Source organism: Sinocyclocheilus anshuiensis, unplaced genomic scaffold (assembly GCF_001515605.1).
Source record: "Sinocyclocheilus anshuiensis isolate Anshui unplaced genomic scaffold, SAMN03320099.WGS_v1.1 scaffold976, whole genome shotgun sequence".
NCBI lineage: Eukaryota > Metazoa > Chordata > Actinopteri > Cypriniformes > Cyprinidae > Sinocyclocheilus > Sinocyclocheilus anshuiensis.
Window position 1 is genome coordinate 1,666,734 of NW_015552538.1, and position 24,104 is coordinate 1,690,837.

At 36.8% G+C, this 24,104-nt stretch overlaps 3 protein-coding genes, 1 long non-coding RNA gene and 2 pseudogenes across 5 annotated transcripts in view; 4 read left to right on the top strand and 2 right to left on the bottom strand.

The window, feature by feature from the left end:
* Positions 1–7,790, top strand: part of LOC107663875 (uncharacterized) — a 28,338-nt gene extending 20,548 nt beyond the window's left edge. The window contains exons 2-3 of the long non-coding RNA XR_001631395.1: positions 7,448–7,494; positions 7,655–7,790. This is a non-coding gene — a long non-coding RNA (uncharacterized LOC107663875). The remainder of the gene's footprint in view (positions 1–7,447; positions 7,495–7,654) is intronic.
* Positions 2,923–6,389, top strand: LOC107663872 (gap junction alpha-8 protein-like; annotated as a pseudogene).
* LOC107663874 (uncharacterized) lies at positions 6,390–10,178 on the bottom strand. Of its 2 annotated transcripts, none has more exons than XM_016454249.1 (9): positions 9,937–10,178; positions 9,679–9,788; positions 9,492–9,539; positions 9,311–9,382; positions 9,030–9,158; positions 8,460–8,585; positions 8,233–8,358; positions 7,802–7,847; positions 6,390–7,564 (listed from the first exon to the last, which is right to left on the bottom strand). In XM_016454249.1, the coding sequence occupies exons 1-9, from the start codon at positions 9,986–9,988 to the stop codon at positions 7,515–7,517; spliced, it is 759 nt and encodes a 252-aa protein (XP_016309735.1). In that variant the 5' UTR covers positions 9,989–10,178; the 3' UTR covers positions 6,390–7,514. The 2 variants fall into 2 exon arrangements, with proteins under 2 accessions (XP_016309735.1, XP_016309736.1); XM_016454250.1 differs by having other exon boundaries at positions 6,390–7,561; positions 7,801–7,847.
* Positions 10,179–15,201: 5,023 nt separating this feature from the next.
* LOC107663808 (butyrophilin subfamily 3 member A1-like) lies at positions 15,202–16,255 on the bottom strand (annotated as a pseudogene).
* On the top strand, positions 16,078–20,674 carry LOC107663925 (phosphatidylinositol N-acetylglucosaminyltransferase subunit A-like). Its single transcript, XM_016454334.1, has 7 exons — positions 16,078–16,288; positions 16,584–16,906; positions 16,992–17,424; positions 18,159–18,291; positions 18,392–18,524; positions 19,035–19,241; positions 19,618–20,674. Exons 2-7 carry the CDS (start codon positions 16,607–16,609, stop codon positions 19,873–19,875), a joined length of 1,464 nt encoding a protein of 487 aa, XP_016309820.1. The 5' UTR covers positions 16,078–16,288; positions 16,584–16,606; the 3' UTR covers positions 19,876–20,674.
* Positions 20,675–21,511: 837 nt separating this feature from the next.
* LOC107663809 (ankyrin repeat and SOCS box protein 5-like) overlaps positions 21,512–24,104 on the top strand; it is a 7,142-nt gene continuing 4,549 nt past the window's right edge. Inside the window, exons 1-5 of the mRNA XM_016454155.1 lie at positions 21,512–21,623; positions 22,804–22,883; positions 23,049–23,156; positions 23,257–23,407; positions 23,494–23,628. Coding sequence (XP_016309641.1) covers positions 21,527–21,623; positions 22,804–22,883; positions 23,049–23,156; positions 23,257–23,407; positions 23,494–23,628 — 571 coding nt within the window. The 5' untranslated portion in view covers positions 21,512–21,526. The remainder of the gene's footprint in view (positions 21,624–22,803; positions 22,884–23,048; positions 23,157–23,256; positions 23,408–23,493; positions 23,629–24,104) is intronic.

Sequence of the window (24,104 nt, forward strand, 5' to 3'; positions counted from 1 at the left end):
TCATTGGAAAGGGTTGAAAATATAATTCCCAGAGGAAGTGAGGCTCAGGAATAACGAGGAGAAATGAAGAGATATGTTGGAGGTGTGAACAGGGCTGAGAGTTCATAGGGATGAAGGCCCATTATGTTTCAAGTTTAAAAGTTAAAAAATATATATATATATGATAGGCGCCCTTTTTCCTTAATGTCCAGAAGCAGGACAAATATGACCTTGTCTATTAGAAACCTTTCATTTCTGTGGAGAGATTTAAACAAAATCTTTACTATTTCATTGTCACTTCATCCTCCAGTGTCTTTTAAAATGATAATTACTCTTATTCTAAGAACTCTTTTTAGCAATGAAGAGCTGCTGAAGTCTGCATTCATTCAGCTGTTGGAGATTTGTCATGTTAGACAGAGTAAAAAATAGCTTTGACTTAAATTCAAATGGTTGTATGTATCTCTGTATGACACATGAACGTTGGAAAATATAATTTTCAGACTTCATTTAGTAATCTTCAAGCATACTTAATTTTCTCTCTAGGCTGGACTGTGTGTGTATTATTAGGTACTGTACTGTACCTAAAGTGCATTGGTTTCGAATGCATAATTCAACTTTACAGTGCCCCAGAAAAGCATTTGGCACTTAAGTCTCGCTTGTCAAAGATGTATTAATGTAATAATTAAATACATTTAATAAAACGTCTAACAAAGTGTCATTTGCAAACAAATGGTGCCAGACTGCAAAGACTTATATGAATTTTTGAAGAGTTTATAACACTAATTGTGTTAGCTGAATTTATTTATTTATTTTAGAAAAGTCAATGCATCAAATTTCATTACATCTAAGCTTAAATTGGTTTTTTAAGGGAGAGCAGGAAATGTATTGTGAGCCGATTAGCATTTGATAGTTGTGTTATAGCTTCATGAGTGTCTGCTGCATTGGCACAATGTGAGCTCACGCCTGACTGCACATGCTCCATAGGCTCAATGCTCTAGAATGACATCATGTCTTTCTGTGTCATCCTATCACTATTCATGTGGCTTATCCTGCCAGTGTCCACTATATCAACACACAAACCCCTCTAGGGCACAATTACCAGGGTCCGAAATGCAGGGTATACCATGAAGTCAATGAAATATTATATAGCATCTGTCTTTTCCAGTTTGATATTAATACTTTTTATTTTTAATTAATTAAAAAGATGGGTTAATGTATGTAAAATTAAAATATTATTTTACTGAACATAAAATATATTTCATTTTAAGTGAAGACACTTTTTTGACATGCAACATACTATAATCAACGGCAGATTATGATTAATAGTGAGAGGGTAACATAGAACAAAACTTGTTAGAAAAGTTGCAATTTTGATGACACATTTGGCATCATAATTTCATTAAATGATGACACATTTAAAAGATTTAATCCGCTAGGAAGTTTATTTTTATATAGCCTTTCGCACACACAAGGACAACATAAGTGACAGACTTCAGTCTTCTATTAAACGGTTAGTTAATTATGCTCTTCTCTTTATCTTGATGTTTAGTCCTAATGTACACAGCAACCAGTCAAATGTTTATGAGAGATACTGTGCAGAATGGGGAAATGAATTGTGTAACTTGGAATAAACTCTCCGTCTATGTGGCATAAAACATTGCCCATTGACTGTCAGTCATATTGTTTTCCCTTCGAAAATTGTAGCACAAACTGTTTCCCCTGACAACAATAATTCAACAGTTTAGATAAGTGCTAAACAATCCCAAACTTTAAATAAACCATTCTCGAGTCTGATAGGGTTTTGCCAACTGTTGCATGTGCTCTCTTAGTCAGGACTGCTACAGCATGGAAAACAGTGATTTTGGGGTCTCTGAGACCCCCCAAAATGACAAATATACACATTTTCTGACCTTTAACTATTGGGTTTTGTGTAATGTTCAAAATCTTGGTGTGAACCAACATTGTCAAGAATGTGTCTGGCCAATGATTCAGCTGCGCAGGAAGTTTTTGAACAGGGTATTGTTGAAGTTTATCCATGTGTGTATGTGTGTTTGAGCTTCCTGGCCGGTATCATAAATATGCCATTGCACTGCACTGTTGCGCCGTTATCACAAAACCATTAAACCTTATACCTCCAACACCCAGCTTTCCTGCATGTGTGTGTTTGCCCAAATGTTTTATTATCACCATTTCCTAAGGCTGTCTCTCTTGTGAAATATCACTGTTGTCGTAAGGTCCTTTGGCTCCAATTTCCTTTTTGTTGAAGATTTGTGGGTGGATAATTTACTGTGTGTATCCCACTACAGTGAAATGCAAACACTGAAATACCAAAATGCTGCTCCACCTATTATGAGAAGCCATGTCATGAAGTCTATGTCACAGTTTCCCAATTCCCACTGATGTACAACACATGAACAATAAAACAGTACATATTTTATACTGTCTGTTTGGGTCAGCATTCATTTCACTATATGAAGTATATATACTGCTGTTCAAAAGGTTGGGGGAAGACTTTTTATTTGTTTTTGTAAGAAATGTCTTATGCTCACCTTATGCTACATTTCTTTGATACAATAAAAATGTATCTTGGATATATTCTGGTTGTCAAACTTTGTGGAACATGTACCTATTTTAATATTTAAATAATGAAATCAATTTATAATATATAATTTCATACTATATGTATTTATATTATCAAAAGAACAGGACATTTAATAATCACAGCTTGGTTTTAATCATCTGATGTATCCTTACAGCATGTCATGATGAAGTAGGCCATTGCTGTGGGCCTCATGCCCCAATTTTATTTCATTTTTTTAAATGTATACTTTTGTCCCTCTGGCTGCGGGTCTGTTGATCCTATTGTCTTCTGCATCGACACTCGTGGTCTGGTGCATAAAGGGCATCTGGTTAGCAGCTTAGACTCTACGGCAGGCATGAAAAGCAGCCATCATAGCCCATTCGCTCACATCTGCTCAGTGGTGCGACAAGGACGAGGACTGCGTCTGGGTGACTGGGGGACAGGAGTTCAATTCGCCCCACAGGCCCCAGGAGCAACGGACGGAACTGGACTGCACTGGACCCACCACTGTGCAAAGGTGACCATTTAGGCTCCGTTAACTTTGGCTCTCCATTTAAAGCAATAGCTTTTTTGTCCAGTATTGTTTTATGTCTAAGATGGCCTAAATTGTTGAATGTGAGCCTGTTGGTGATGTGTTTTGGCAATAGCATATCTGAGTCTTACAGTTGTTTCCTGGTCCTGTTTGTAAATGATCTGTTCAGTCTAGTTTTGTTTATCAAGAAGTTTACTTATTAATGAGAAGGTGCATTTGGAAAATAGTTTTCATAATATCTTAACAATAACTTTATTATAAAAAAACAAAACCGCAAGCATATAATATATCAGGTTTATCATGTAAGTAAAACACTCTTGGACCATCTTGTTTCTCCCTAATTCCCATTTGTCTTTCTTATACACAGCTAATACACAACCATGGGAGACTGGAGCTTCTTGGGTAATATTTTGGAGGAAGTAAACGAACACTCAACTGTGATTGGCCGCGTTTGGCTCACAGTTCTGTTCATTTTCCGCATTTTAATTCTGGGCACGGCAGCAGAGTTTGTCTGGGGAGACGAGCAGTCTGATTACATATGTAACACTAAGCAGCCAGGTTGCGAGAATGTGTGTTACGACGAGGCCTTTCCAATTTCCCATATCCGTCTATGGGTGTTACAAATCATTTTTGTATCCACACCTTCACTTGTATACGTCGGCCATGCTGTTCATTACCTCCACATGGAGGAAAAACGAAAGGAGCGTGAAGAAGCCGAGGTTAGCCACCAACAAGAAACAGGCGAGGAGCGTCTTCCACTTCCAGATCAGGGAAGTGTTCGCACCACCAAGGAAACCAGCACGAAGGGTAGCAAAAAGTTCAGACTTGAGGGCACGCTGCTTTTCACCTATATATGCGATATCATCTTCAAAGCTCTTTTTGAAGTAGGCTTCGTAGTTGGACAGTACTTCCTCTATGGGTTCCACATCCTGCCGCTGTACAAGTGCAGTCGTTGGCCGTGCCCCGACACGGTGGACTGCTACGTCTCCCGGCCCACTGAAAAGACCATCTTTATCATTTTTATGCTTGCAGTTGCTTGTGTTTCACTGTTCCTTAACTTTGTGGAGATCAGCCACAAAAAATCAGATCTTGAAGAAGATCCGATTTGTATTCCACCGACCAGCTCCAGCGCAGTTGGAGCCTCGTGGACCACCTGAGAGGAACTTACCATTCCTTCTGAGCACCCCTGTCCAAAAATCCAAGGGTTACAGGCGCCTTGAAGAGGAGAAGAAAGACGAGGTGGCGCACATATATCCACTAGCTGAGGTTTGTATGGAAGAGGGACAGTTCTTCTCACCTCAGCTGGAGAAGGAGCAGAAAAGGAGTCAGGAGGCGGTTATGGCAACAGCGCCACCTGTAGAGGAGACAATCATATGCGATGAGACTCAACCCTCCTTCATTCAGGTCACAGAGACACTACCAGAGCTTCCACCAGAAGAACCACTTCGGGAAGGAGATGAGGTAGACAGCATAAAAACTCCGACAGCTTTACCAGAAGTACTGGAGGAGCGTTCAGAAGGGGAAAGTGTGGAGGAAACATATTTAATATCATTTGAAGATAGTTTGGATATAGATCTAGGAGAACTGGCCTGTAGAGAGGTGACTGAGGAAAAGGCAGCGAAGGAGAGTAGCTTAATAGATGCTGAGCCAACACAAGAAGAAAAACTTTCAGAAGCTGAAGATGAGAAGGAAAACTTACAGGAAATTGGGGAAAAAGAGCATAACACCTTTAAGGTCCAAGAGTTGAGGGAAGAAGGGAATTTACCTGATGTGGTTGAGGAAGCGACAGCAGTTGCAGTGTCTGATGAAGAGAGGGAACTTTGTGAAATTGAGCCTTTTGTAAATGAGGACATTTTGGAAAAGGCAAAAACTTTAGATGATGGTAAGATTACTGGAGATCTGGACATGTCTAAAATATCTGAGGGGGAGCAAGAGTCTGAGGCTTTATGGGAGGTAGCAGGGTCAAATTTATCTGACATAGAGCCCATTGGGGATGAAGTGGATATGGGAAAGGGCAAAGCTAAGGGGGGTATAGAAAATATGGAAGGGGATGGAGTTCAACGGGATGTAGTAGACTCAGAAGTGGGCAAAGCTTCAGAGGAAGTAGTAGATATAGGAAAGGGTGAATCTATAGAGGGTCTAGTGGATGCAGGAAGAAGTTGTGCTTTAGAAGATGCATTAAAAACAGGTAAGAATGAAGCTTTAGAAAATCTAAATGAAGTTAGACCTTTTGATACTGCAGTCAATAAAGGTGAGGAGGTTCTAGATAAAGCTGTAGGACTTGCTGTTGACACTGAACAGGTGGAAACTTTGGGAAAGGAGGAGGTATTCTTGAAGATTGAGGATCCAGAGGAGGTCCAAGTCTCTAGGGAGTGTGATGGGTCAGGGAAAAAAGAGGATTCTGTGGAAACTGGATGCCCAGAGAAGGAGGAGTGTTCTGAAGAAATGAAGGCCATGGAGGCCACAGAGGAGATGATGGATGTTTCATTTGTAGCTCTGGAACTAGAGAAAACAGAGGAAACAAGATCATTAAGTCGTCTCAGCAAAGGTAGCAGCAGAGCCAGGTCAGATGATCTTACAATATGACTGAACAACAAGCAGAAACTTGACATAGAAAAATCCCCAAATTCCCAAGTGCCACATTATCAGGTGAATCATTGGACAAGCATGTTTTCTTGATCAGGGGTTTTCAAAATGTCATGAAATGCCCCTTGCAGGTGAACCCCTTACTAAATGTATATACTTCATGTATAAAGGCCCATTAATACTGTATGAGAAAAAATATTATGAATTTCTTTGTAACCACCTAGAGTTCTGGACACAAGTTTGAAAATCCCTATTCTAGATGATACTTTTGTTTTACACACAAGTTCATCTAAAAAGAAAGGCAAAGGTACAAGAACACAAGAACAATGAATGATTTAGAGTATGGAAATAAAAAATTACAAAAAATCTTCTATAAAAAGTAGTAGCTTATTTCTCACAATGAACATTACTAAGGACATACTTTCAAACATAATTTTAATATCCTTTTTAGCCTTGCTTTTCAAAAAGACCCTTTCTTTATTTATTTATTATACTGTAACTCCCATGCAAGATACTCACAGAGAGTGACTTTCTGAATTTCTATCAGTCTATTGCTTTGACTATTTATGTTAATCTATACATTTGCCTATTACCGTTTTATGATTATCCTGGGCCATAATCTTTGTGTTGTTTATAAATCTACAATCAATTTGTTTACAACATTTACATTCCTTTTCAGTAACATCTGGACTTCTGACACAAAGTTAATTAAAAAGAAGTGGTAGGGTTTGATTGCAGGTAGCAGGACTAATATTTATATGGACTGTACCACAAAAAAAAAAAAAAGGATTTTATGATGCATGTAATACCTGTTTTCTTTTCTTTCTTTTTTTGAAGACCCTAAATAAAGATACCACACTGACTGATGACCAGTTGTGCTGTATTTATATAAATTTTCACCTGCCCATGAACAACAACAATATCTGACATCAACAATGATTTTGTAAAAAAAAAGTGTAATAAAATAGTATTTGCGGAAAAGGTATAAAAATACATGTTACATAGTGAAATTGGACAAAGATTACACATGTTTGACCTCTAGTGGTCATACACTGAAAGAACAACAACCAAACAGAAATGAAAGTACAAGGTCAGGGACAGATGTGAGACCCAAAACAACATGAAATGTGTCAACATATTTTTGTTCAGTGTGACATTGTGGGTGAACTTCTTCAGACACATATTTTGCAACCTTGACACAAACAGGACCATAGTCATACATTTACAAAAACAGTGTCTACAGAGTGTCTGTTCATCTTTGTTTCTGTTCAAAAGATATGTTCTGTTCATGCCTCCATGGCCAACATAAAAATGAAATCCACACAGTGTATTTATTTACACAAAACACCCACATACATAATTATTTAAATGTGAGATAGCAGAAGTGCAGTCACAAAAAAGACCAGTTTATTATGCATATCATCACATTTGCATCAGTGGATCAAAGTGCTTTTGATACTGTCCAGTACAGTGGCTGCATATTGTCATTTTTCTTTCTCTTCTGAACCTAACACACGGCAAAGACTATTTTCAATTCACTTAATTTTTTTCATTCAAACAAATTAGCTCAATTTTGTCATGCGACTATATTCTGTGCAGATTTTGCTCTTCACAGACATTCAAAGAAATGTAAGAATGATAATAATGAGTCTACCTTGATTTAAAGGTGTTTATTATAATATATTCTTTTTAGATAAAAAAGCAATAATTTATATCCACTCTGATATCGTCAGTCACACGTCTTTAAATGTTTTCTTTTCTGCCTACAGGTAACGATGTCCTGAGAGCTGTCATATTGGTGTATGGTGATGCCAAGGTGAGGATTTGATAATCCTTTCAAGATAAGTCTTTCAAAAGATGCCGTTCAAATGATGATTGGCAACCTAGAAATGGAAAGAAAATATACTGTCACTGAAAATACCCTTCTACTGCAAATAACTTTTATTTCCCTATGCTTTCTTTGTTCCTCTTTCCAGATGATGAAATGTTTCTCTTTCTATATGAAGCAAGAATTTCATCTCGCCCTTTCTTGTAAATGCACAGCTTCTTGTGCTTACAAGAAGGGACAACAACACATACGTGAAATAGTGAAAGTAACACATACGTAAAATAAACGCCTCACCTTTTTCCATCTGATCTATGTTGAGGCTTCTGTATCAAAATGAAATCCTAAAAATAAAAATAAAAAACCTTAAACAGAAGTTAGATCATCTATTCTATGGCACTAAATAGTTGAATTTCCAGTGTGGAAAACATGAATATAACATGCACAATATGTTTAAAGTCTGCCATTCCAGTTTGGTTAGAGTAAGTTTTACATCCAAACACCTGAAGTGGTTTTCAAACAGCAGTCAAATCTTATAGGAAGGGCCCCTTGATCCAGTCTCTGTCATATAAGTCTCTTTATTTTTAAATTACATGCTATGAAACAATTTCTCTCGCCCTCATTTTGACCATTATAAAGGTTTTCTGCATATTTTACTTTTCATGTCTCTGATATATAAATGTGTTACATGAGCAAACAAACATCTGTAGAAACATGATCTCAGTATACCTTTTCCTTAAGTAATGTCTTCATGATAAATTCCATAATTGGAAGCATGCTGATCAGCTGCCCTTTTTTCCACTGTCTGTAAAGATTCAACAGTTCTACTCTAGCGCATCCTTGACACACTGAGGACTAAACGAAAAGAGAGAAATTAACAAGACCGTCAAATACGCTTTCATATGCATAGGATTAAAAAGTATGATCAAGTAATGAAGCTTTTTCTTATCACTGACCTTTGGAAGTGACTGCAAAATATGAATTAACCACTGAAAATCTTTTAGAGCATCTTTCAGGCTCTGATCTTGATGCTTTTTGATGTTCAGAGCTTCCAGACTCCTGAATTTCTCAACAGTGGAAATCTGATGAGATACCAAGTTTTTAACAATAAGTACTTTACAACTCATCTTTTTGTTGTATCTGTAATAACATGTCTGCGATTATATTACATTTCAAGAGGTACAGCTGAGGCTGATACACTATTTGTTGTTTTGAATGCATTCAATTTTTATCAGTAAAAATTAGCTAAGATGAACCAAAGGGACTAATTACAGACGCCCCCTAACTAGTCATTTTGTTTCATTTTCATTTGAACATATCCATGACCTTAACACACAAATCATAAATTCCAATGCATTTGAAATTCAATGAAAATTTAACGGGTGTAGGCAGGGTTCAAAATGATGTGGTGTCTTATTTCTTCCATGGAATATATGGCTTGTTTTACATTTCAGTTCCTTATAAACTGGGATTTTTATTTATTTATTCCAAATCCATTTTTACATGAGATCTCGAGTCACTATTACCTTGCCTATGTTGTTCTTGTATTTTGACTTCAAACATTTCAGCTCTTTAGACCATCTGAAAATAAAACATTTACATTCTTCTAAACTCAAGTCATCAACCATCTTAAAAGCTTGGGACTGTCCAGAAACCTGAAATATCACATAGCAGAAAGAGTTATTCATTCATTGTCTAGACAAGAAGAATGCCAATGTAGATAATCTCTCAATTGCTCATAATTTAGCTATGTCAAGACAGACAATCTTTTATGAAAGTTTATCAGCAGAAACAATGTGTAATCTACCTTTGCTGTGACTCTGTTTAACTGTGTTGCTAGGTCTATTATAATATTGAAAGTGTCCAAGGTGTTTTGCTTCTGTGTGGATACAAAGACATAGACACATGCATGTATAACTGTCATTCAAAACAAAGCATAATGAATTTATAGGCTGATTTAATTAGTAACTAAATCAATGTAAGTATACCTGTAGAAATGTTTCCTTTGATCCTAATGTATTCCTTAACCTGTTTACCTGTTAGATAAAGTTTGGTTAAAATAAATCGGAAAAGTTACGGCCCTCCTTGTCTGTTCATGTTTTTCATCAACAAACAAAAAAACTATGCACACATTCAGATACCAGTAGACGTAGATGTTTCGTGATGAAAACGTACTATTGTAGTAGACAACTCTGGCTTTGTGAATGGTTCAGACGTACGATCATATTCTATTTTAACAGTCTTGCAAATTATTTTAGTTTTCCATGTGGACATGACATCCTGTCCTTTAAAAAAAAGAGTCTCACATTAGCATGTAAATCTGCATATTGAATGAGAAAGTAAAACCAACTGAATGACCTGTTGACTTTAAACGAATAGCATATATTTCCATTATCACATACTAGGTCATTATCTGTATATTTATTGACTTACCGTTCCTTGGCAAATCATGCAGGTTCCGAATGGACTTGGACAAAATCCCCATGTTCTTATCCTTATATTCTTATATATATCGTAGGCTATTTCACATAGACGAACGCTTGAGAATATAGGCTACTGAACAGTTGTTGTTACAATATATTCACTGGGTGGCGCCTCTGTAGCCTATTTCCCCGTGTTTGTCCTTAAACTGAAATCACGTGATTAACGAGAGCCAGGCTGTCAGTGATATGAAGGTAAAATAATGCCGGTGTCCTGACATTTTATCCTACCCTCAGATTGTCCTACCAGGGTTTACTGCGCATGCGCACATCAATATTGCGTCCTTTTTCTCATGCTGAACAACATTATTTAATGTATCTGCATTACTGTAAGGGTAGGTTTAGGGTTGGGGTAGGTGTAGACTTTAATAAAACACAATCTAATAGGTAGAAACAATTATTTATCGTTGGTTTCCTTTAGCTGTATCCCTTCTAGCTACAACCGTGCATATAACACATAATTACTGTATTTGCATTACTGTACGGGTAGGTCTAGGGTTGTGGTAGGTGTAGACGTTAATAAACCATAATTTTACAGGTAGCATTTTTCGTTGTCGAATTGTACTACCCACTGTTTTAATGGGAGGTAGCAAAATCTGACAGGGTAGCACAAATCGACAGAACACCACACTTTATTTTATAAAATAACGTGGCCACACTTTAAATAAATTGAGGAAACGAATTAATAAAATCTTTTTAAAATGCTCACGTATTAATAAGTCATGGTAAATATATAAGCTATCAGTTGTGTGATATCTTGATTTCCCTCCCGGAAGTTATGTGCATCTGATATGTTTCGTCGGTACACCTGGGATTCGTAGGGGACTGCCCAGCTTGAGGAAGAAGGAAATAGGCTTGTTCGACTTCCTGACGCGCCGCAAAGATCGACTGCCGCCTGTCAAAAGCAATGTATTCTGGTTAGAACATCTGTCCGACTTTGATCGGCGCTGCAGCAGCCGCCTTACGATCACATGTGCCATCAAAGTAGACTACTGCGAGAGCAAAACGAGACCAGCCGCCTAGCTAGCTAGGCCAGGCGCTGCAGTTGCTCAAAATCGGCTGCGAGAGCCTTGATGACGACACACTTTATTCTCATTGGTTAGATTCTGGGACGACAAGCACGACGTGTGTTGCGTGTTTATTCCTGTTTTTATACAGTCTATGGTTTACGCTCACAAATCTGGGTTTTTATAACAGTAAAAGCATTTTTAGTGTAGTCGCACTGTTATATTAAATCACGTTAATCAATAAAACACTGATAAAAGCATACCCCCACTTTATTGGTATTTAAATAGTATATGTTAATGTTGAACTTTATTCATGAAAAGATGGCGCTGTATTAAGCAGTATATAAAAAGTGTTTCTGTTGCTCATGAAAACGTTTCTGAAACGTGTATTTGACAAATATTGCATTCAATTCACTTCATCTGTGATAGAGTATAGGCAACAAACACTGCGAGAGCGTCACTACCGGGAGCAGCCAGCCAGTGGCAGGCTAGTGTAGTGCATCTCGAACGAGAAGTGAAAAAACAACATTTAGTGCACTGAAACAGACTTTACTGTTACATGAATCGAATGAGTGGGTCTGGAATTTTACTACAAGCCACAAGGTTCATAAAAGAAATCTTCCCAAACAGCTGCAGTTCTTTAATAAAACACAATCTAATAGGTAGAAACAATTATTTATCGTTGGTTTCCTTTAGCTGTATCCCTTCTAGCTACAACCGTGCATATAACACATAATTACTGTATTTGCATTACTGTACGGGTAGGTCTAGGGTTGTGGTAGGTGTAGACGTTAATAAACCATAATTTTACAGGTAGCATTTTTCGTTGTCGAATTGTACTACCCACTGTTTTAATGGGAGGTAGCAAAATCTGACAGGGTAGCACAAATCGACAGAACACCACACTTTATTTTATAAAATAACGTGGCCACACTTTAAATAAATTGAGGAAACGAATTAATAAAATCTTTTTAAAATGCTCACGTATTAATAAGTCATGGTAAATATATAAGCTATCAGTTGTGTGATATCTTGATTTCCCTCCCGGAAGTTATGTGCATCTGATATGTTTCGTCGGTACACCTGGGATTCGTAGGGGACTGCCCAGCTTGAGGAAGAAGGAAATAGGCTTGTTCGACTTCCTGACGCGCCGCAAAGATCGACTGCCGCCTGTCAAAAGCAATGTATTCTGGTTAGAACATCTGTCCGACTTTGATCGGCGCTGCAGCAGCCGCCTTACGATCACATGTGCCATCAAAGTAGACTACTGCGAGAGCAAAACGAGACCAGCCGCCTAGCTAGCTAGGCCAGGCGCTGCAGTTGCTCAAAATCGGCTGCGAGAGCCTTGATGACGACACACTTTATTCTCATTGGTTTGATTCTGGGACGACAAGCACGACGTGTGTTGCGTGTTTATTCCTGTTTTTATACAGTCTATGGTTTACGCTCACAAATCTGGGTTTTTATAACAGTAAAAGCATTTTTAGTGTAGTCGCACTGTTATATTAAATCACGTTAATCAATAAAACACTGATAAAAGCATACCCCCACTTTATTGGTATTTAAATAGTATATGTTAATGTTGATTCTGGGACGACAAGCACGACGTGTGTTGCGTGTTTATTCCTGTTTTTATACAGTCTATGGTTTACGCTCACAAATCTGGGTTTTTATAACAGTAAAAGCATTTTTAGTGTAGTCGCACTGTTATATTAAATCACGTTAATCAATAAAACACTGATAAAAGCATACCCCCACTTTATTGGTATTTAAATAGTATATGTTAATGTTGAACTTTATTCATGAAAAGATGGCGCTGTATTAAGCAGTATATAAAAAGTGTTTCTGTTGCTCATGAAAACGTTTCTGAAACGTGTATTTGACAAATATTGCATTCAATTCACTTCATCTGTGATAGAGTATAGGCAACAAACACTGCGAGAGCGTCACTACCGGGAGCAGCCAGCCAGTGGCAGGCTAGTGTAGTGCATCTCGAACGAGAAGTGAAAAAACAACATTTAGTGCACTGAAACAGACTTTACTGTTACATGAATCGAATGAGTGGGTCTGGAATTTTACTACAAGCCACAAGGTTCATAAAAGAAATCTTCCCAAACAGCTGCAGTTTTATTTGACATGTAATACGTTTTTGCAACTTTTTTTCCCCTCAGCTTCTTGTGTGCTAAAGGAAACTGCTCTGAAGGAAATGTGAGTCAAATGACTAATTATCCATGACCACGAGACAATAAATAATTTGCTATTATATGCATGCCATCTTCCTACTTCCTTGTAGGGCAGACTAGGGATTCAAATATATTTATTGTAAAACTGTATGTCTTTATTGCTTTATATCACGAGTATAGATATCTGTTCCTGATGTCACGTGCAGTTTCATGGCTTTTAGAAATTACACTGTATATTTTATATTTAGGCAAACACTGTTTCCGAGATATGAAAGTAGTCAAATACAATTTTTTATTAGCCTATAGTTTTTTCTTTTTACATTTAAATGAAAGTACTTCTAATAAAAATAAAAATAAAACTTTCAAGTAAATTTTGTTTAATTCTCTTCATGTTAATCTTATCTCAAGGTAATGCAAAGCACTATAGCATCTGAAACTTAATAGCTTTACTCACATATGCTATTCAGTAGTCAGAAGAGAAGGTCTTCATTGAGAAACAAGCAATAATTGTGATTAATTGTAGACAGCTGACCTGTACTGTGAATTGACTCATTATGTTGTAAAACATTAAGTGAGTAAACAAAAATTAAGTTGCTTTAGTGAACAAACAGAACAATAACACGACAGTAACATGAATGCTTGTGTTTAAAATTTGGAAAGAACTGTATTTGAATAATGGCTTACGTTTAACATACACTTCAGTGAGTTTGCGTGTCAGGAGATGATGGCATTTGAATGTCATGGACAAGTAGCCTACTTCTCAAATTACATGTCTTTTTTTTTTTTATGTTTACATTTTTTTTTACATTAGTAAATATATTTATATCGCAAAATGTTATTTTGAAGATTATTAACAAAGGACAATCTTTGTTTTAAAAAAATTATATATATATATATATATATATATATATATATATACATATACAGGGCAGGACTTACAGGGCTGGGGGCCCCTGTGAAATCACTATAAACAAAATCCATAGATGGATTTTGCATAAGTTAAGTTTAAATACACCATTTTAATGTAGAAATATTAAATGATCGCAAAAATGAAATAATGAACTACTTTTTAAAATATGAAACTACAACCGCCAGTAGGTGGCAGCAAGTGACTGTCTTAATGAGTGAGTTGAATCTTCATGCAGAGAACATAAGTTATATAATCACATAACTGAATGCCAGAATGTTAAGTATTGTAATTTGCTTAGCCAGTATTATAAATTAAACTCAGGACCTGAATTTCGTTTTAGAAACAGTTTTGGTGGAAAACATTCAGGTACAGAAATGCTGCAGAAATGGAATAAACTGTAAATTAAAAACAGTAAATTCACTGTAAATTAAACAACAGATTAATTCTTAAAATTAAAGTTACAAAAGTTATTCAGTCAAGAGCAGTGAGTGATTTTGTCTTTTGTTGTTAACATTAACAATAACCAATAATTAATTAACATTGTTAACATTAACATTAAGTATGAAAGTGACAGCAGCTTTTAGTATACCTGCTGTCTGTCTGTCAGTCTGTGTTAAAGAACAAAAGAAAAAAATCACTCTGCTCAAATCTGCTCAACTAAATAACTTTTTCATATTTAATATGGACTAATATATAAATATAATCTATATCTATGACTTTATACATCATAGTATTTTGTTCCTGAATAGTAGCAGCTACTGTTAGTTTTAGGCTATAGCCTACCTGAAAAAGTTAAAACAGTTTGTTTCATTTGTATCCTTGTGCTATTGCTAGTAACTTGTTCATTTATTACTGACTGTTTAATTATCTTTATGTAACATTATTTATTAAAATGCAAGGTTACTTGAGTCAGGAACAATGAAAACAATAACTTTTTCTTGAGGTGTTTGCGAGGCGGCTTCTACATAAAAATCTGTACAAACACTTACCTCCTATTGTAACATTTTGACTTCTCACTAAAACTCAATAAAATAAGCAAAATACTTAATTTAAAATGTTTAGGATTAATCTACAGTAGTAAGGAGAAGTAAGTGAAATGTGTTTTACCACATATTTTACTATGAAATCACCAACGCTCTGTCTGTCTCAACAGTGCCAAACACTGGGTAAATAATTCCAGTCTCTTTATATCTACGTTAAAGGCGTAGATATGTCTTCCTTTCTCTGCATCATAGAAAGAGACGTGGCCCTCTTCTATGTCCAGATAAACTCCTATTTTAGAGGGTGTTGGCAGGTCCAGTTTAGTGACTGGTTCAGTCAAAGCCATCAAAGTTCCCAGCTGCAGGCGCAGATTCCAGTACCCTGTTTTTGTGTTCATTGTGACATAGCCGTTTCGAGGGGCTGATTCCTTCACAACTCCCACCTGCCACTCACGTTTCTTCCTCACATCTACCTCCCAGTAATGAAGACCTGTGCCATAACCCTCTTTAGCTTGAACACACGTCCAACCATCAGATTTAGATCGCTTCCACTGATACCCATGATGCCAGTAATCAAGACCTGTATATTCTTTTGCTCTCAATTTTTTTTCCATCTTCAGAGACTAGGAGATCTGGGTTGGCTGTGTTTGGATCCAGAATTACATCAGCTTCAAGAACAAAAGGAAAAGGTATTGTATTGATTCTTGAAATCTGTATAGTTCATTTACGTTCATATCCCCTGATTATGAAAGCTGCATGCAGTTATATCAGTTGAGCTGTAGAGGATTTAGTGAGATCGCCTGTTATATGGTGGAGGAAACCAAGATACAATCGCATTACCTTATGCGACATCGCAAAAATACCATTTATGAGACTAAGGCTTAAAGTATTTACCTAAAAGTATTGTTTTATTCTGACAGGAGTCAAACTTTTAGATCTTTGTCAAGGTAACGTACTGTGTCCCCTAGAGGGCAGCACTTACCGTCGCATTAAATTATTTTACCCCATGAAGAAAAAACTCCAAAAACCACGGAAGTAGACGTGATGGTCTGCTGTTTCGCTTGTATTTTATTCCAGAAAAAGACTATTTTCATTTCTATGATGGCAGAACACGACGAATTAACAATGGATTTAAAATGTGCTAAAGATGTATCTAGATCCAGCACACATCTTCAACTCGTCTCGTACACATCGTCTCATATGTTAACAGCTAGCGATTGACTGGGTGAGTGTTTTAGTATTTTAGTGTCATTCATGTAAATGACACGTAGTGTTAATGCACGTAAAGTGTGGTAAATTCGTCAAACTAAAGATTCTTTAATTCACCCGTTTGTCTATTAAATCAAATCACTATTGTCACATCACCATCATCCGTAACGTTGGGTGAACGTTTTGAGTGCAGTTACAGTGTTGTAGTAAAGTTTAAAACCACAATATACTGCAATCTATATATAGTATGGCTGAGAGCAGAAGTGTGTGACTGTCTTGTGCTGAGGTGCATCTCTACTTTTGAATGACAGAGCACTGAGAACTTCACATCACCATGGGCCACAGGAAGAGAGGTCACACTCATGCACCTAAAACCCCTTCATCTTTGGACACACACTCCTCCAGCAGCACACTGCTGCACACTGATCACGAGCAGGGCATGAAGCACAGGATATGTATGGTGTCAGACTTCTTCTACCCAAACATGGGTGGTGTGGAGAGTCACATCTACCAGCTCTCACAGTGCCTCATAGAGAAGGGCCATAAGGTTGTGATCGCAACTCATGCATATGGAGACCGTCGTGGGATTCGCTACTTGACCAATGGACTGAAGGTGTATTATCTACCACTGCAGGTGTGTTTTACAATATACTACGTTAGTTTAAAGTGTCATACATATCACACTTACCACTCACATCCCCGTGTCTTTTTCTTTCAAGGTCATGTATAATCAGTCCACAGCGACCACCTGCTTTCACAGTTTGCCGTTACTCCGGTGTGTGTTTGTGCGTGAACGCATCACAATCGTGCACGCCCACAGCTCCTTCTCCGCGATGGCCCATGATGCTTTGTTCCATGCCAAGACTATGGGACTCAACACCGTCTTCACAGATCACTCTCTCTTTGGATTTGCGGACCTGAGCTCTGTACTGACCAATAAGCTGCTGACTGTCTCTCTGTGTGACACCAATCACATTGTGTGTGTGTCGTACACTAGTAAAGAGAACACTGTACTGCGAGCCGCTCTTGACCCTGAGATCGTCTCTGTCATCCCTAATGCTGTCGACCCCACTGACTTCACCCCTGACCCCTGTCGCCGTGACAATAGGAAGATTACCATTGTGGTCATCAGTCGACTGGTTTACAGGAAAGGTAGCTAGAGGATGGTGTTTTTATTTGCATTACAGAATAATGTATTGATATATTTACATTTAGTCATTTAGCAGACGCTTTTATCCAAAGCGACTTAACTTGAAAATTCTTGAAATTTTCAAGAATTTCAATATATGCAAGTTGTGTTTGGGGGTAATTATAATCTTTGAATAAAATGTCAATTTCAAGAAAAGTTTAATTTAACGATTCTAAAAATTTAATGTGAAGTAGCTATCAAGTAAATAAATGCCCAATTACTCCTTGAATACATGTAAGAGTAAATCAAATTAAAAATAAAATCTGATTTTTGGAGAAAAAATTATATTTTTCAAAAAAGTAACAAAAAAAACATGTTTTTAAAATGTCATGAGTTATTAATAAATGTATATTTTAAAAACAATAATAATAAAAGCTAGTGTCAAGCTACTTAATAAGGTTTTCTTTTCAAGAATTTCATTTTTAGGCATTTTTAAATTATGATATCAGGACAGTTGTACTGTCACCCTGAATTGTTTTCCAAAAATTATAAAAAGTATTTTTTATTAAATGAATGCTCTATTAACTATTTAATTAACTATTATGAATTCATTTTAGAAATGAAAAAGGTGTTTATCATTGAAGAGGTGCATTCTATGTATGAATTGCAATGATTTTTTTAGGTAAAGAAAAACAGATCTGGAAAAAAATAGCATCATCTCATTGACCCTGTGATTTGTTGGCTGGTTGTTTTACAGGGATTGATTTACTAAGTGGAATCATTCCTGAACTATGTGGAAAGCATCCAGATCTCTGCTTTCTGATTGGTGGAGAGGGACCCAAAAGAATCATACTGGAAGAGGTTCGAGAAAAATATCAGCTTCATGACAGGTATGAAAGTCAGTGGGCATGAGAAATGATCTCTAGATGTGAGTTTATGTGTGTTTATAATGTCTTTTTTTATATACATATAATTTTGATGTATATAAAGGGTTCGTCTGCTGGGAGCTCTGGATCATAAAGATGTGAGGGATGTTCTTGTTCGGGGTCATATCTTTCTTAACACTTCTCTCACCGAGGCCTTCTGTATGGCCATAGTGGAGGGAGCCAGCTGTGGGCTGCAGGTATGTGGGGTTTTTGCTATTAATATGTATGAATGAAAACACATAATAGAAGTAAAAGGGGTTGCAAATGGCATATCATGTTGACTGCAAGTTGTGCAATAGAAAATTGTGTGACATTATGCACAATATATGTTAGATGCACACATGTTTTAAATGTACAATTAACTGGTTTCCATGTTGTAAGTTTCTTTAATTGAAAATATCTAAATAGCCTACATGTAATTAGTCTATGACAGGACTGAACAGCAAGGACTTTTGGCCCAGACAGACTAGTAGTTCAGCTTTGTTTGTTTTCTTTCCCACACAGATAAATAATACATTTTTATTGTTTATATTTTCCATAATTTTTTTTGTTTGTTTTGCTAGAATTGTTGCTATTATTATTATTATTCCACATTTTTTTCTTTACAAAAAGAAAAGAATCCCCTGGCCAATAACCCTGATTTTTGGATGTTCATCAGTGATCAAATCTAAATAAGCACTGCTCTCTGTGTGCCTGCGTGTGTACAGGTGGTGAGCACCCGTGTTGGAGGTATACCTGAAGTCCTGCCTGATGAGTTGGTGACTCTGTGTGGACCATCAGTTCGCTCACTTTGTGATGGCTTGGAAACTGTAATTGCAAGAATACGCACAGGAAACGTGGCGTCTCCTGCCACCATCCACCGCAAGGTCCGAACTCTGTACACTTGGAGAAACGTTGCCGAGCGCACAGAAAAGGTGAGTTTTAATACCATGCTTGAATTATTTGTTGGATGCACATTTGTTGGGTAACTTTAAAAAACGATTGGTAAAGTCTTTAATGCTCACCAAGGCTGAAACTGGAAACTGATTCAGATTTTTTCATGAGTCTTTTAATGAATAGAAAGAAAAGAAAAAAAAAACATTTATTTGAAATAGGAATCTTTTGCAACAATATAAATTTCTTTACTGTCACCTTTGATCAATGTAATGCGTCCTTACTGATAAAAGTATACATTTCTTTTAAAAGAAATGAATCTTACTGACCCCAAGCTTTTGAAAGGTAGTGTATTTTATTATTAAATGTTATTAGAATAATTGTATAATGAGCCCACTCTCTCTGTGTGTGTTTCAGGTGTATAATCGGGTGTGCAGGGAACCTGTTTTGCCATTTTCTGAGCGACTGCATAGACTGCGCTCTCACTGTGGTGCTGTGGCAGGCTCCATTTTCTCCTTTTTTGCTGTTATTACCTTCCTCTTCCTGCTTCTCCTGCAGTGGCTCCGCCCAGATCATCTGATTGATGTTGCTATAGACTCATCAGGTCCCCACAGCCAAATGGGGCAGCAGCTTAGTAAGAAGAAAAGTAAAACACCAAACCCAGCTTTGTCCTGATTAATGATCTAACATGACCTCACATTAGTCTCATGGTGGACTTTATTTAGAAGGGGAAGGATGCAAGTAATGAACTGAACTAAACCTGTTGTACCGGTACGTCATAGTGTACTATGGTACATCAAAACATGTACTGACTACTGTTTACATTCCTGTATAAAACCGCGACCTCAGGTGAAGAGAAAGCTTTTAAAAGCTATCCTCAGCCACTCCTATAGTCCAGCGCCTGCTTTTGCACACTGAAAAGCTGCCTTTAACTGAACCCCCATCAGAAAATAGTCTAAACTTGTTGAAATTGTTGCACAAATATGTTTTAATGTCTAGATTTAAGATAAATGACAAACAGTCAAACATTTTTCTTCTAACAGCACATCTGTATGGTGTAGATGTGATTTAAACTGATATAAATGAGCTGAACGTTTTAATGCCAAATACAGTTTATGAGCTCTAGTGGAGGTATGAAATGTAAGATGCATCATATCTGTTCATTTTTTTTGATCTGACAGTGCTTGTTTGTCTTTAAACCGGTTCTTACTGAAATTGCTTCTTTTTATTGGCAGATTTTGGATAATGGTGTAAATGCATTTATTTAAACCTAAACATAAAACACATACAGTTCACATACAGTACACTTGATTTTGGGCGCTATACTTTTCATACCTGCTTTCTTTGTTGCACCTATTTTATATTGACCTTCTCTGTGAGTATTGTGAACATGATTATAATGCACAAAATTTCATACTACCTGAAGTGGGTGTGAATTTGAATTGTTTTTGTTGACACAATCTACAATAAACTTTTTTTTAACATATCATAAGTATACATTCTTTTATTTTTTTAATGTTGATATGAATTGGGATTTTGTCCATGCAATAACATAAAATCTATGTAAAATTCTACTGGAAATGTGCAACTGTTGAGTATAAGTTTGGTACGTTATGGTAAAGTAGTTGTTTTTGTTGTAGATAACAGTCAGGGTCTCTCTGGATCAGGAATCTTATGCTAACACCCAAACAGGGCAGATAATACACACCCTCACCCATTCAAGGCTAAAACCAGGAGCCGTTAACACACTTATCGCACGTTCTGACTGCTTTCACACACATGCACATTCAATAACCACCCTATCCAGCTTGGATGGTCCTGTTCCTGCATAACACTGCATGTAAATCATGTTTTGCTGGAGTGGCAGATACTGTATCACCAATTACATTTGCAGTTATATTGGCTTAGGTTCATGGCTAAGTTTGAGCTATTTTGCTTGCTGTATGTGCAAAATCATCTGTTTTTGAGGTTGTAGTTCAAAGTTTGTAATTTTAAGATGAATTCATTGTCTTGAGTTTCTGTTACGAAAGTTTCATTTATTTCATTGATTTATTCTCTGAAACTGGTTAAAGGGGTTTTGTATGTGTATGTTTTTGACTCATTTTGAGGGGATGTGTTTATGCGGGGGATGCTCACCTCTCAAGTTTAAGGAGATGGGGGTGCAAGCACATATCACTGATAACAGAGGGAGGTGCATTCTTGCCAAGGGGGGTTCTTGTTTCTCTGAAGGCCATATAAACTCCTCTGAAGAGTTTCTCTGTGCTCCATTATCTCAATTGTTCTCTTCCTGCGAGGTCTCGGAGTTGGCTTCTTGTGAAGTTTAAAGATGGCTGTGGTTCATGCTGAAGTGAATGTCTGGAGTAAGCCATGGGATCACAGGTTTCAGTTGTATGGAAGACATGTGTGTAATACACTAATGGCAGGTAAGTTTTCATCCTCTACCTCTGTTGTTGTCTCTCTTCCTGAATGTTTTTAGTAGTCAGACTTATAATGTTCACCACAAAGACCAAGGTCTCTTTTCACTTCATTACATTTTTTTTTGTGATATCCACTGAATTGTCACCACTGGACCTTGAGAAAGATGTACTATAGTAATACCAAGTCCATACAATTAAATTATTATACACGCTGAAATAGAAAAAGGAAATTGACTTTGGCTTGAAATTATGGTCTAGAAAAGCCTGTTTAACTTGTTTTTGTTCTGGCGTAGTTTTAAATGCTTTTAAGGGATACATTTATTCTAAAAGAATGGATTGTGTGTAGGTTTATACTTTGGGGATGAAACAGTCTCCGGCTGTTTACTAAATTGACTTATTGAGGTCAGAGTTGTGACTCAGTGGGCTATGCACATGCTCAAAACATGTACGAACCATTGGCTTTCAAATTTAAAATTTTGCCCTGGGACATTTTCCAATTCCAGTCCCCCTAACTCAACAATTTTCCTGACTATACTTTACAACAATAGCAAAAACTGAAAATGAATAAATATATAAATAAAATACTAATACTCGTGGAAAAATCCTTAACCTTCCCTTTAATTATTAAAAGATAACAATTATTAATAAACAGACAAAGTCTATTTATGCAGCACATTTCATACACAATGGTAATTCAAAGTGCCTTATATTAAAAGGATTTTAAAAGTCATCAAAAATAATAACAGATGCATAAGAAATAACAATAAATGCATTTATAATAATATTATAATTTTTTATGTATTCTTAAAGGGATCGTTCACCCCAAAATGAACATTTTGTCATCATTAACTTTGAAACAAATTGTTCCAAACGTGTTCAATTTTCTTCTGTTAAACACAAAAGAAGATATTTTGAAGAATGTTGGTAACCAAACAGTTGATGGTAACCTTTGACTTCCATAGTATGGAAAAAAATACTGAGGAAGTCAATGGCGTCAACTGTTTGATTTGGAACAATTTGAGTTGATGACAAAATTTCATTTTTGGGTGAAGTGTTCTTTTAGGAGTAGAGATTGGTTTTGTCTGTATACATACATTATTATTAACTGACATAAAAACAACAAAAGTGTATATGGCACATCTTCATTTAAATATCCATATAAATGTCCATGTCTCTGCTTTATTAGATTCCTGGGATGACAGAACACCTCTACATGACGCTGCTTTGCAAGGAAGATTGCTGCCATTACGAAGACTGCTTTCACAGGTACTGATGGAAGAAACACTGGCATAACATTTTTCAAACGGAATAGTTCACAACAATATCTGAACACTATAACAAAAATCAGTCCTTAAAAACAGACTTTGTATGAACTGAATACTCCCTTTTGTGATTGAAGGAAATTAATTGTCTATGTGTGCATGTGTACAGGGGTACAATGTGGGAATGGCTACATTAGATGGAATCACACCACTGCATGAAGCATGTGTTGGAGGCCATTTCACCTGTGCTAAACTTCTCCTGGAACATGGTGCTGATGTATGTATATACCTTTCCCTTTATTTACAGTATCTGCCTTTATTTTGCTCATTGTTTCTGCATAAACATGCATTAATGGCTAACATATATATGCATTCAGGCCAATGCTGTCTCTTTTGATGGAGCCACTCCTCTCTTCAGTGCATGCTGTAGTGGAAACCCCGCCCTCGTCAGCCTCATTCTGATCTACAGCTCTGTCCACCATCCAGCTCATCTGCAGAGCTCACCTCTCTATGAAGCAGCAAAGAGAGGTATGTGTGATGATTTGTGTGAATTTGCAATGCACTGAAAACATTGGAATATCAGTAAACCAGATGTCTTTATGTATATGTTTCAGGTCACACAGCATGTGTTGAACTGCTGCTGTCTCATGGTGTGAATGTGGACATGGAGGTTCCCAGCATAGGAACAGCGCTGTACTGTGCATGTGAATCCAAGGCAACAGAATGTGTACAGAGCCTGCTGATCTCAGGTCAGAATCACACACACACACACACACAGGTTTGTTTTTGTGAAAAGTGGGGACATCCCATAGGCGTAATGGTTTTTATACTGTACAGACCGTATATTCTATTGCCCTACACCAACCCTACCCCTAAACCTACCCCTCACAGGAGTCATACCTTTGTCATAATACAAATTTATGTCCTCATTTGTCACAAAAACGCGCACACACACACACACCACTCTTAATAGGTTAATAAATACATTTTTAGGTTACGATCATTACATTACGATCATTACAGAAATATAATTTTTGTTTTGGTAATGCATTTTACAGTAATACAGTGTTTAATTGTGCGTGTTCTCAAAGGTTCATTACATTGTGTAGTATAATAAAAAAATATCCTATAGAGATCATGTTTTCTCTTTTTTAGCTGTAACTAAATCACACACACACACACACACACACACACACACATATATATATATATATATATATATATC